Here is a 12518-nt window from a genome sequence, read left to right as displayed (position 1 = left end):
TCCCCGTGTTTAATTTTAAAGTACTACAAAAATATTCACACTTTTGAAATAGGAATGGTAAAAATGTCATTAGTCGCACTTTTTAGGTATAAAAAATTGATGATTCTCGTTTGCGTAACTAGATGCTAGGTACTCCTAATTAGTAACGATTTGTAATAATTTTGATAGTTTGATTGTGATTGTGGGAAAGCGTTAAAATCTCCCAACCACACTTGAATAAGTATTAGTGCTTCCAAGTATCATCTATTTGATTGCTTACGATTTCATTTGAAGAACACATCTAACTACTTATTAACACGTCTTTTTTATAATCATCGTCGTTTTTATTATTAACTCGTCGTTTTTATAATAATTGAAAGACTCCGATTTATATATAAACTAGTATGTGCACAGATTAAGGAGTATATTTGTAAAACATTAATTTTTAATTTTTAATTAATTAAATAAAATTAGAATCAATATTAACAATGAACAATATAAGTAACAATTTTAGTTATATGAGAATAAAAAATCTATACAAATCAACATTGAAGCTTAATAAATTTGAAACAAATCGCATAATATGATGTTTAAACATTAAATCATGGAGTACGAAGATAAAAATATATCACAATAAAGAATTAAACACAATGGATAATTATTCATCATTTTTAAAACTTCTTTATACACTACATTAACTTTAAAATTAAAATCAATCTCATCATAATAAACTAAAACCTTCAATTCTTCACAATTCGTCACTCTTCAACAAAACTCATAGTTAAATAACTCGTTTGCCATCTTTAAATCCGCTCGCCTCACCTAAAACTACAATAAAATAAAGAACAAAATCAATTTGCAATGCACAAAATCAATAATCAATATATATTAAAACGATCATCCGTAGAGCAAAGCATAAGATGAGACTCATGAAAGTACACAATCGAACAATTCACACCACATGCATTCGATGAAAGAACAATTTTTTTTATTTGGAATTCTAATCAAACGTTTAAACCAAATTTAAATGATATAGTAAAACCTCCCACTCACTCCACTTAATCACACTTGGCATAGTAAAACCTCTCACTCACTCCACTTAATCACACCTTTAATGACCTTTAAATTATATATATTTAATTTAATATAATTTTTTAAATAAAATGGCAATCTTGTAAATTTCTCCAAAACTCCTCTTTGTATAGATGAGATAATTGAAAAAAAATTAAAACTTTATAATTTAATATTTTAATTGCAAAGATTATAGATCCTAATTTAACCAACCGCCATAGTTTTAATGACTATTGACCATTTTCAAAATACACTTTCTTTATTTAGAGAAATATAAAAATAATTAATAGTAAAATCATGAACTTTAATCAAATTCTTATATCTTCCATAAATTTTAAAATTAGAATATTAAATCAAGAAGTTTTAATTTTTGTCGTGTATGCACATACTCAAATAAAAGCATAGCTGTTGTCGTTAAGCTTAATCCAACTGAATTGTCACCCACCCCGCGCACAATAGCGCGGAGGACAAGCGTCCGTGAAGCTGAGTTAGTAGAAACGAAGACGACGACACGAAAAAATGCCACGTGGCTGCATTGGTTGCTTGTCCTCTCCGGCATACAGTAGCTTATAAATTTATTTTTAGGATTATTTTTCACCTTATAAACAAGCGAAGCAGTAACTAATTATTGAAGAAGAAAAATGATATGCGGAACAGTTGCGGCGGCGGCGCTTGATCTCTTGTTGATTTTGGCGGCGGCGACGCCGTTTTGTTTTGGCGCCAATGTGACTTACGATCACCGTGGGCTAGTAATCGGCGGCAGGAGACGCGTTCTGATTTCCGGCTCCATTCATTACATGCGCAGCACTCCTCAAGTTAGTAGAACTATTTACTATCTCTACATTTTCACACACACAGTGCTATTATTCAATTTTCTGAATATGAATGAGAGTGTAGATGTGGCCGGATTTGATACAAAAATCGAAGGATGGGGGATTGGATGTGGTTCAAACTTTTGTTTTCTGGAATCTGCACGAACCAATTCGAGACCAGGTGAATTTACATTTCGCATTGTTGTTATGAGCATTCATTGCTTCAAGGTTTAGGTTCTTTTTCCCCCTTTGCCTTTTCTAGCTCTTGTTTCTGCATGTGGGGAACTTTTTGAATGGTTGAAGTTAGTGATTATTCTTGGCTCATAAAACGAAAATAGAAAATGAATATAAAAAAATAATTCAAAGAATTTTTGCAGTATGATTTTACAGGAAGAAAAGATTTGGTCAAATTTGTGAAATTGGTTGGGGAGGCTGGTCTCATGGTTCATCTTCGAATAGGTCCTTATGCTTGTGCAGAATGGAACTATGGGTAAGCAGAATTTTCTTTTCAACATAAATCACTTGATTCCAGAAAGTATTACATCAAACATAATTGTTTTTGCTAACTTGCAATCCATGAAAAGGTATGCTTAACAAGAGTATTTACTCAAATTTCTCACAGGGGGTTTCCTATGTGGTTGCATTTTATTCCCGGAATAGTTATGCGAACTGATAACGAGCCGTTTAAGGTATCACTTCTACTGTCTATTTTCAATATTAAATCTGATTGCTGGTATTGATGCTATACAAATGATAATAGTACAACATTTTTCTGTTTAGGCTGAAATGAAGAGGTTTACGGCCAAGATTGTGAACATGATGAAGGAAGAAAATCTATATGCATCCCAAGGTGGACCCATTATTTTGTCACAGGTATAGTCTCACGAACTTTGGTACTCTTGCAAGCACTAAAAAACACTATGCATAAGGTATCATGAATTGTCTGCACGAAGAGACTACTAAGGACTTAATTTATTTCCTGCTTCTTTCTAGATTGAGAATGAGTATGGGAATATTGATTCAGCATACGGTAAGAGTGCCCAAACTTACATAAGTTGGGCTGCATCAATGGCTGTGTCATTGGACACAGGGGTACCCTGGGTCATGTGCCAGCAAAGTGATGCTCCGAATCCCATAGTGAGTCTTACTGTCCTGATCTTTCTTTTTTCTGTTTTGAGCATAATTAGTTAATCTTGGTAGTTAAGAGGTTGTCCTAAAGGCTCTAAACCAGTATTTGTGGGGAATTATACAGATCAATGCTTGTAACGGGTTTTACTGCGACCAATTTACACCAAATGCAAATAACAAACCAAAGATGTGGACAGAGAACTGGAGTGGATGGTAGGTCATTTACTTTTCTTCGTTTTTTTCGTGGATAAGCTATATGCATTTAACTTGCACGTTAGAGTCAAGCTTCTTCGACATGCTCTAACTGCCTATGGTGTTAACAAAAAAATCAGGTTCTCCTCATTTGGCGATCCTGTGCCTCGCAGGCCTGCAGCAGATACTGCTTTCTCTACAGCCCGTTTTTACCAGCTTGGTGGAAGTTTCCTAAACTACTACATGGTATTTTTATTGTCATCGCCACTCTTTGACAGCTTAAATTAGATCCTGCATGATATTTGATATGAACTATACTGCATTTTAACAGTATCATGGTGGAACTAACTTTGGTCGTACTTCTGGGGGACCTTTCATCACAACGAGCTATGATTATGATGCTCCAATTGATGAATATGGTATGCCATCGTTATCTGTTCTTACAGTAGGCATAGCTCTGAGCATCTAGCATAATGGACTGTCAAATCATAGAAAATTGTATTTTGTGATCCTTATTCCTTAATATCCTTCCTCGTCTTGATTTCTTAAGTTATGAGTTATGGTGTCATAGGCCTTCTGAGACAGCCAAAGTGGGGTCACCTGAAGGATGTACACAGTGCTGTAAAGCTTTGTGAAGAGGCACTAGTGGCAACAGATCCGACAACTACTTCTCTTGGTCCCAAATTGGAGGTATAATACCTAATATACCAATTACTCGAGAACAAAAGATGAGCAGTGAGAGTTGACCCTGCTTCCTGTTTCAGGCTACAGTTTACAAAACCAAATCAGGGCTGTGTGCTGCATTTCTTGCAAATGTGGACGACCAATCTGATGTGACTGTGAACTTCAGTGGAAATTCTTATCACTTGCCTGCCTGGTCTGTCAGCATCTTACCTGACTGTAAGACTGTGGCTATTAATACCGCAAAAGTATGGCCTCCTATCTTCTGCTTTATTTATCCTCGATAAACTTTTGATAATGCTGGTTTGCGCTCTATATTGTGAAGGCAAGGTGGATTTTTATAATGTTAGACCTTATAGTATCTTAATTCAGGTGGATATGACTGAGCTTCATAATGCTTCTTTTCCAAATGACAGATCAACTCTGTGGCCACCATTTCAAAGTTTGTTCGTCAACTCTCGCCAAAAGACACAACTGTTGAAGATGCATTCTCGGGGTGGAGTTGGATCAACGAGCCTGTAGGCATATCTAGCAACAGTGCGTTCACCAAGCTAGGCTTACAGGAGCAAATAAATACTACTGCTGATAAAAGTGACTATCTTTGGTATTCTCTGAGGTAAATGTCTTCCAAAATCGCTACTCTGTTCTGATTCAGTTCCAGCATTTTGATATTCCTTGATTGTTTCAGCACTACAATAAAAGGAGATGAGCCTTTCCTGCAAGATGGATCTCGGACAGTGCTTCATGTGAGTTCGCTTGGTCATGGGCTTTATGCTTTTCACAATGGGCAGCTTGTAGGTAACGGAAAGATTGTGCTCCTTTTTAGATTTTTTATCGGTGTATATACAAGACTGAGTTATGAGTGAGCAGAGAGGCAGACTTCAATCAAACTGTTTACACATTTTATCACTGCAAGTTATGGTACAGAAAATTGTATATACAAACCCATTATATTCTAGAAGTTGGTGTTTTTGCATGTTTCTGCAGGGAGTGCGAAAGGAAACTACAGCGACCCAAGTGTGTCTGTAGATATACCTATCAACCTCGTCTCCGGAGAGAACAAAATTGATCTTTTGAGTTTGACAGTGGGGTTACAGGTAAAGCAATGATCTTGTCTGAGATTCCTTTATGTAGAATCACAAAGTTTCTCTAACACAAAACTCTGTCAATCAGAATTATGGAGCATTTTATGATACAAAAGGTGCAGGAGTCACTGGTCCTGTGCAGTTGAAAGGTTCACATAATCAAGCTACTGTTGATCTTTCCTCAAAACTGTGGACATATCAGGTTCTTGAAGAATACTATAAATTGTGATTCATACTGAATCTTGCATCTAAATTCTAAATTGTTCTCTTCATATATACCACACACTCACAGCCTATATCCGGGATTCAGTTACACATATACACCAAACATGTTTTCTACACTTAATAAAAAAAGCTGTACATCTTTTTTATTTCTTGCTTTGAAATATAGATTGGTTTGAGAGGAGAAGAGTTAGGCCTATTCACTGGAAGTTCATCTGAATGGATAATGCAGCCTACTTTGCCCAAGAATCAACCATTGGTTTGGTACAAGGTTTGTTTGTGATTTACTTTATTACACCAAAGAATCAACTCTTGAATTGATGGTGTATGAAATCTCTCTCTCACATAGACAACTTTTGAGGCTCCCACCGGAAGCAGCCCAGTAGCAATCGATTTCTCAGGAATGGGGAAGGGTCAGGCATGGATAAATGGGCAGAGCATTGGCCGCTACTGGCCCAGACGCGTAGCTTCAAATGCTGGCTGCACTGAATCTTGCAACTACAGAGGATCATTCAGCCCCAGTAGATGCATGAAGAATTGTGGACAGCCAACTCAGCAATTGTAGGCACTCTTTCAACTTCTTACACAGAAAAAATGGATATCTTTGCCAATCAGGTACTTAACCATCATCATGTCTTGTAGCTATCATGTCCCACGTTCGTGGCTGCAACCAGGTTCAAACACCATGGTCTTATTCGAGGAAATGGGAGGCGATCCTACACAAATATCTTTCGCCACAAGAGAGACTGGAAGCATATGCTCTCATATATCAGAGACTCACCCCATCCCACTGAGTACCTGGATGATTTCAGATGAAGAAATGAGGAAACAAGCTCAACCAACTCTATCACTCGACTGCCCTTTAGACAATCAGGTCATATCTGAAATCTTGTTTGCCAGCTTTGGAACTCCTCAAGGGGCGTGTGGAAGTTTCAGCCATGGTGAATGCAGCAGCAAAGAGGCTCTTTCAACTGTAGAGAAGGTTCTACTCCTCACTGAATGAATCTCTTCACACTAGTTCATCATGATTGTTGGCTGCCTTGCTCAGTTGTGAATTATTTGTGCAGGCCTGTATAGGGTTAAGAAGCTGCAGCATCATTGTCTCAGCTGACACATTTGGTGATCCGTGCGGAGGAATCGCAAAAAGTTTGGCTGTTGAAGCTTCCTGCAAATGGTTAGATCCACATGAAGATGCATATGGTGGTAGTATCCGTTCTTTGTGAGGTCTTTGTAAGGTTGATAATAAGCCATTAAGATGAACGAGAATCGTCTATGTTTAGTATTTTGTTTTTCGATTGTATATATTATCATGTATCTTGTTGGAGCAGATTGTATATATTAAATATATCCTCCTATTATCAATAGGACCAACTATATCTATAGTCAATGTATTGGTAGGATTAGATTAGATTCAAATAAAAGCATACTCCATTTAAATAAAATTCCAAATAATTTTCACTTAATCTTTATAAAATATTTGCACTTTCATAATATTGGGTTCAAAATTTAAATCCTAGAGTCAAGATAATTACGACACAATCACAACCATGTGACCGTGAAAGTGCAGTTAGTCTTACGAAAAAACATGTTTTTGTGATACGTCAATGTATACTATTGATACCATTCCTTTGTTTTTTTGGTTGATAATAATAATTTTGATCAATCTATTAATCGAATTGAATAATAGATCCGTTATTTAATAATTCAATTTTGCAAGTGTGAACCAACTATTATATAATTGGACTTCACAAAGGAGCGCCTATTCTTGTTTTAGATAAGCCCAAATATAAGTGCATCCAATACCTACTTGTCTTATTGTATTTCTCCATGCAATAAATAATTTCATTTAGATGTATATAAGATGGAATTTATGAATGGGACTTGTGCTTAGCAAGAGATGCTCTCGGTCAGTAAGTGGGAAGTGGGAAGTGGGAGTGGGGCGCAAGAACACCTTTTTCTCCAACGTTATTTTATATGGAGTATAATTTAAAAAACGAAGTAAAGTTCCAAATCTCACATTATACACATACCTTTTACATAATAAAATATATTTGTAGTTGGAAGGTTCTATTACATAAACAAGTCACAAAAATCCTCGTCCATTGAAAGCCTTATCTCAGAATCTTTGCCAGATGATGACTCATCAAGCTTCATTATAATTTATTTAGGAAATTAGTCGATGTAATTTTTCACTACTTACTTGAGTGTAATTTTTTTACTAACTCTTGATCATATAAAAACATTAGATAAAATATACTTAGACAAGGGGATTTTGTAATTGTAGGTAGAGAATGATGCCATTGAGCGTCTTGTCCATAGGTTTGGATAAAACGTGGGATGTTGGATCCTTACATGGCATAACTCTCAATTGATGGTTGAATTTATCTAACACCACTGTCTTTTATATAATTCATATTAGGAGAATCTCGGGCTTATTTTCATTTACTAATTTGGTGGAGGAATTTCAATTGATTGTACATTATTCCTAAAACTTTAATTTTAGCTTTTTCAGTAAAATATCAAATTTATTTTATCATCCAGCTTGTTATGAAGGCAAACAAAATAATCGTAAATCTAATTTCAAGCAAAATAATTACTCTCTCAAAAATTTAATGCGGCTTTTGTGCGTAGATTCCATATTTTTCCCTCCATATTTTTGTTAACAATTGAGAGAGAAAGAGAGTGTATTATAATAGTATGAATAATTATGATGATCTGATATTGACATGATGATTATCATCTTTTCCCCCAACAATAGGATAATTGGAGTGGTAATCATATTCGAAGTAGGCCATTTCAAATCTGTCATCTACTTTTTTTCACTCAATTGGGAGGCAACCTACTCTTTTTTGGCTCTAATTTTCTATATGCGTATTGTTTTACACGTTCGTTACTACGTGATGCATTTCATACAATCTCAATTGATATTTCAAAATCAAATAATATAATGCTTCCCCATAATGTCACTTCAACTTCATTCCGGTTTCTCCAATTCGCTTTATGCATTATACAATTAAACTAAGATTATTTGTGCAAGTGCGATCAAGAAATGATGAAACTAAGATTCTTAAAATTATGGGCTCAAAGTTAAATGACAGAGAATATTTTAGTTACCTTTCCGATCATTAAGGTATTGCGTGGCTAGTTGTGGAGTTTTTAGTTTATGAAGAGATTTTATGGAGATTATTGAACTCCAATCTCTCACATTCTTAAATGGGCGAGGGAACACATGTATTTGGTACTATATATTAATTAAATTAAATACTTACATACATTTCAAGATTTTTGTTTTCACTTTCAATATTATACAATTTTATAATTTTATCGTTTCCGTATCTCTCACGAGTTGAAAAATGAGTTATCAAGTGAACTCAAGAATCATACACACCTTATGGCTTAATTCATGTCATGTGTGACCTAATATTCCTTATGTAAATAACGACCCATTGGCTACTCAGTAGTGATTTACGATCAGAATGTAAAAGTAACTGTGTCGTCTCATGATTACTATTTTTGGTTGTATTCTTTAATACTAGTATTAAATTGTAAAACATTTTATTACTAATATATTGGACACCTAATCTTGTAGTAGTAGGAATAAAGTTAGACACTTTATTTCTAAGGAAGTTAATTAGAGCCTTCTTAAAAAAAATAAGGTACCAGATTACTGGTGTCATCTCATCTTTTAGAGGTGTGGTAGGCACAAAAGTGCCGGATTTTTCAGCACCTACCGGAAAATTCAAACAATTAGTAAACTAAGATGAAAACTTACAAATTGTTGACCAAAGTCAACTAAGTGATTGACACACATTAGTTTAGGAATTGATCAATTCTAGATTTTGTTTTGTAACTCAAATTTGTTTATCTTTAATATTACTCCAGTTTATAATTTAACCAAACAAATATGATTAACAATAATTAAAGAAGTTTGATAGTATCACATAATATAAGTATATATGTGAAACACTAAACCCCAGAGTGGCAGTTAGTGAAGAGTGAAGCGAGGCCGCACTTTGGGAGTGCTATGAAATAGACACCAACACCTGTGGCAGTCACAGTGGCGCCAAATTCCTTCATCTATATAGGTTATTAGTGGTGGAGCACCATTTTTCAGTTTATCAAATGATGAATCAACTACACAACAACAACTGGGCTGTTCATGTTAATGATGCAGCACCTACTACTCCATCTCAACCTCCACACCTTGCTCTGCCTATTCACAAGGTATAATCTACTACTCATCCTCTTCTTGTGCTCCCTTCATCTTCACTTTGGAACCTTTAATTAATGAGCTTTTAGTTCATTTGGGGAGCTGGTGTCCTAGCAATCCAGCTTTTTGTGTATCTTAGCATCTTATACTTTATTCTCAGACTCAGACAATCATATTCTGCTTCACATCATCATCTACAATATACCTTCATCAACTTTTATTTTTATAAGCAAGTGTTTACAATACAAGAACTTGAATTTTCATTAGTAAGAATGTGTTAAGTTGTCAACATCAACAATCCTGTATCCATGAAGCTTGATGCTTTCATTTTCCAACTGTCTATGAAAATTTACAAGAAAGGAAAATCAGTGTTTATTAACACTTGTTTTATTTTGATTTATCAGTCACTGGAAATGGCTCTTGTTATGACTTGAAACTCTCTGTTGGAACTAAAGAACATTTGATCTTTAGTTATTCCAACTTGTCTGCTTGCATGACCATCAAATAAATCGTGCTTTCATTTTATAAGATATCAAACTTGTGTTCCTCTCCTCAGCTGGAAAAGTCTTTGGAAATGGCTGAAGAAACATCAAACAGCAAACAGTGGAGAAAATCGAACCTATTCTTGGAGATACCTAGCAGATCAATGGAAGTATCTCGCCAAGAATTCGTTCAAATAAAGATGCCTCCGGCCACACCAACTCCCACCCCCAAGAGAGTCAACTTCCTCTTAACACCTAGTCCTTCTGATTCAAGGCCATATGGATCACCTGGACCTTCCTCAACACGAGGCAGGTCATCCATCCGGAACCTCCTGCCAAAGGGCTTCAAGCAAAGAGCTTCCACTTCAGAGGCAGCCAACAATGATTCAATCTCTTCAACCACAGCTGTTGTTGGTTCACAAGATAATCCATCCATGTCAAGATCATGGTCATTTTCAAAGATGTTTACTCCTAGGGCTAAGAGGGCATGCTCGTTGCCAGTAACCCCTATAGCCAATTCAAATCCGGGCTCTTCTGACGCTGGAAATGCGCATGTAAACTGTCCTCCTGCACCTGATGATGTAAGAATTTGTTCTTTTTTCAATCTCAAAGAAAAAAAAATTGTTGCATTAGAACATACAATAATTGTTACTTAATACTATTGTTTCTGAATTATATTTAAGTTTCATGAAAAAAGTTTCTGGTTGATTATATGGTTTAGGCAAAAGGAGTTAGGCGCATGTCGAGGTCACTTTCTGTCCCGGTGATCAGAAAAGAAAAGGGCACCCGAAAAATGGATTCATTCTTTCGTATTATTCCATCCACACCTAGACTGACCAAGGATGGCCAACCTCAACTACCAAATGTCACAAGTATAGATGATGGTAACTTTTTATGGGCTTGCTTGCGTTCTTTTGAGAACTATAAGCTTTTCTACAGAGAGTAAGAACACACATATATAGTGAAGCGCATCATTAAAACTTGAAGAACTTTCATTATAAGAATTTCCTCATTTTTATCACAATAAAGCAGTTAGATTTTTTGTGAAAACATGTAATGGTATTGATTGAATATTCATTTCTGCAAAGCATTGTGACTGCATATAAATTTGTGGCGATATATATCTGAAAACAAGGCCTTTTATTTTATGCTTAATAGTGAAGTGGGGTTGATTTACAGAAAACAGTGAAGCTGATGGTGAAGATATACCTGAAGAGGAAGCTGTTTGTAGGATTTGCTTGGTTGAACTATGTGAAGGTGGAGAGACCCTTAAAATGGAATGCAGCTGCAAAGGAGAACTTGCTCTGGCTCATCAAGAATGTGCAGTCAAATGGTTTGCCCTCAAAGGGAACAAGACCTGTGAAGTTTGCAAGCAAGAAGTTAGAAACTTACCCGTCACACTTCTACGTATCCAAAGCTGTATAAATCGTGCTGCAGCCGCCAATAGCTATTCAGATTTGGAGATCAACGGGTACAGGCAAGCTCACCTTCATCTCCATCAAATCTTATAAGCCTCATCATAGAGATTGATTGAGTGAATTTATGCATATGTCTCTTAAATATGTAATTTGTTACTTTGTTTGATTACAGGGTTTGGCATGAAGTACCAATCCTTGTAATTGTGAGTATGCTGGCCTACTTCTGTTTTCTTGAGCAGCTTTTGGTAAGGCCTACTTTCATTCTATATAAGTATACTATTTGAAATTATTCTATACTCATACATCTGCTTCAACTGCAGGTTGGCAAAATGGGTAGCAGTGCAATCGCCATATCGCTTCCATTTTCTTGTGTACTCGGCCTCCTTGCATCCATGACATCTTCAACTATGGGTATGTTATGTCACAAACTCAGCCCCAGGGAAACAGATTTATACGGCTAAGACCTTATGTTAATTCAACACTGTTGTATTAAACTTAGAACTAATAGACTGCAACATTTCATATAACTTCCACTTCATACAGTAATCTCAAAGAAGGCTAATGCCATGAGCTTTTTTTTTCCAGTGAAGAGAAGATTTGTTTGGATATATGCATCAATGCAGTTCTCTCTTGTGGTTCTCTTTGCTCATATTTTCTACAACTTGGTAAAAATACTTGTCCAATTTTCTTCTTTAACTTGAGTGGTGGACACAAATTTTAGTTGAAAAACATGCAAGTTTGATTAGTCCAACGGTATATATGCAGGTTCATGTGCAAGCAGTTCTATCAATCCTGCTGTCTACATTTGCTGGATTTGGTGTTGCTATGAGTGGTAGTTCGCTCATCGTTGAGGTGATGAGGTGGAAAAGAAGACGAGACGGTGCTAGGAATCAGAACAACGGAGGTGATGAGATGATGCTGCATCCCAGCCAGCACCCTGGAGGTGAAGCACAGAATCCAGAAACTTTTAGTGGGATCTAAGGTTTTGGTTAAGTTAGAGAGGAGTTGTTATATTTATGTGTTTGCAGAAAATAGCTGGTTTTTTAGCTGTTCAATTGTGATGAATACTTAGCTTAAGCAAGGATATTGAAATGAGGAATTTTGGTATGACTACTGTAGTAATGTAGAGAGAGAGAGAGAGAGTTTGGTCATGCACTTACTCAATTGGATTATGGCAATGGCAGCCTCTTGCCTAGTAGTTTCCCAAAGCACTTATTTAAGGGCTTATGTTTTAAGAA

The 12518-nt window shown here is 35.9% G+C and overlaps 2 protein-coding genes across 3 annotated transcripts; both read left to right on the top strand.

Annotated features, from left to right (window-relative positions):
* The first annotated feature begins 1470 nt into the window (after positions 1–1470).
* On the top strand, positions 1471–6544 carry LOC121741813 (beta-galactosidase 8-like). Its single transcript, XM_042134741.1, has 19 exons — positions 1471–1865; positions 1948–2043; positions 2240–2352; positions 2485–2551; positions 2643–2735; positions 2856–2999; positions 3115–3203; positions 3323–3428; positions 3514–3601; positions 3754–3872; positions 3947–4111; positions 4280–4479; positions 4552–4661; positions 4851–4960; positions 5037–5150; positions 5340–5441; positions 5520–5731; positions 5813–6152; positions 6238–6544. The coding sequence occupies exons 1-19, from the start codon at positions 1692–1694 to the stop codon at positions 6391–6393; spliced, it is 2598 nt and encodes an 865-aa protein (XP_041990675.1). The 5' UTR covers positions 1471–1691; the 3' UTR covers positions 6394–6544.
* A 2627-nt stretch (positions 6545–9171) lies between these two features.
* LOC121741823 lies at positions 9172–12488 on the top strand. 2 transcript variants are annotated; one of them, XM_042134756.1, is made up of 8 exons: positions 9172–9394; positions 9937–10443; positions 10584–10746; positions 11042–11333; positions 11453–11525; positions 11601–11691; positions 11866–11945; positions 12046–12488. In XM_042134756.1, the coding sequence occupies exons 1-8, from the start codon at positions 9293–9295 to the stop codon at positions 12259–12261; spliced, it is 1524 nt and encodes a 507-aa protein (XP_041990690.1). In that variant the 5' UTR covers positions 9172–9292; the 3' UTR covers positions 12262–12488. The 2 variants fall into 2 exon arrangements, with proteins under 2 accessions (XP_041990690.1, XP_041990684.1); XM_042134750.1 differs by having other exon boundaries at positions 11042–11339.
* The last annotated feature ends 30 nt before the right edge of the window (positions 12489–12518 follow it).

The sequence above is a fragment of the Salvia splendens genome, chromosome 1, assembly GCF_004379255.2.
Source record: "Salvia splendens isolate huo1 chromosome 1, SspV2, whole genome shotgun sequence".
Lineage (NCBI taxonomy): Eukaryota > Viridiplantae > Streptophyta > Magnoliopsida > Lamiales > Lamiaceae > Salvia > Salvia splendens.
The sequence above is the reverse complement of the archived record's forward strand: the minus strand, read 5'-3'. Positions and strand labels throughout refer to the sequence as shown.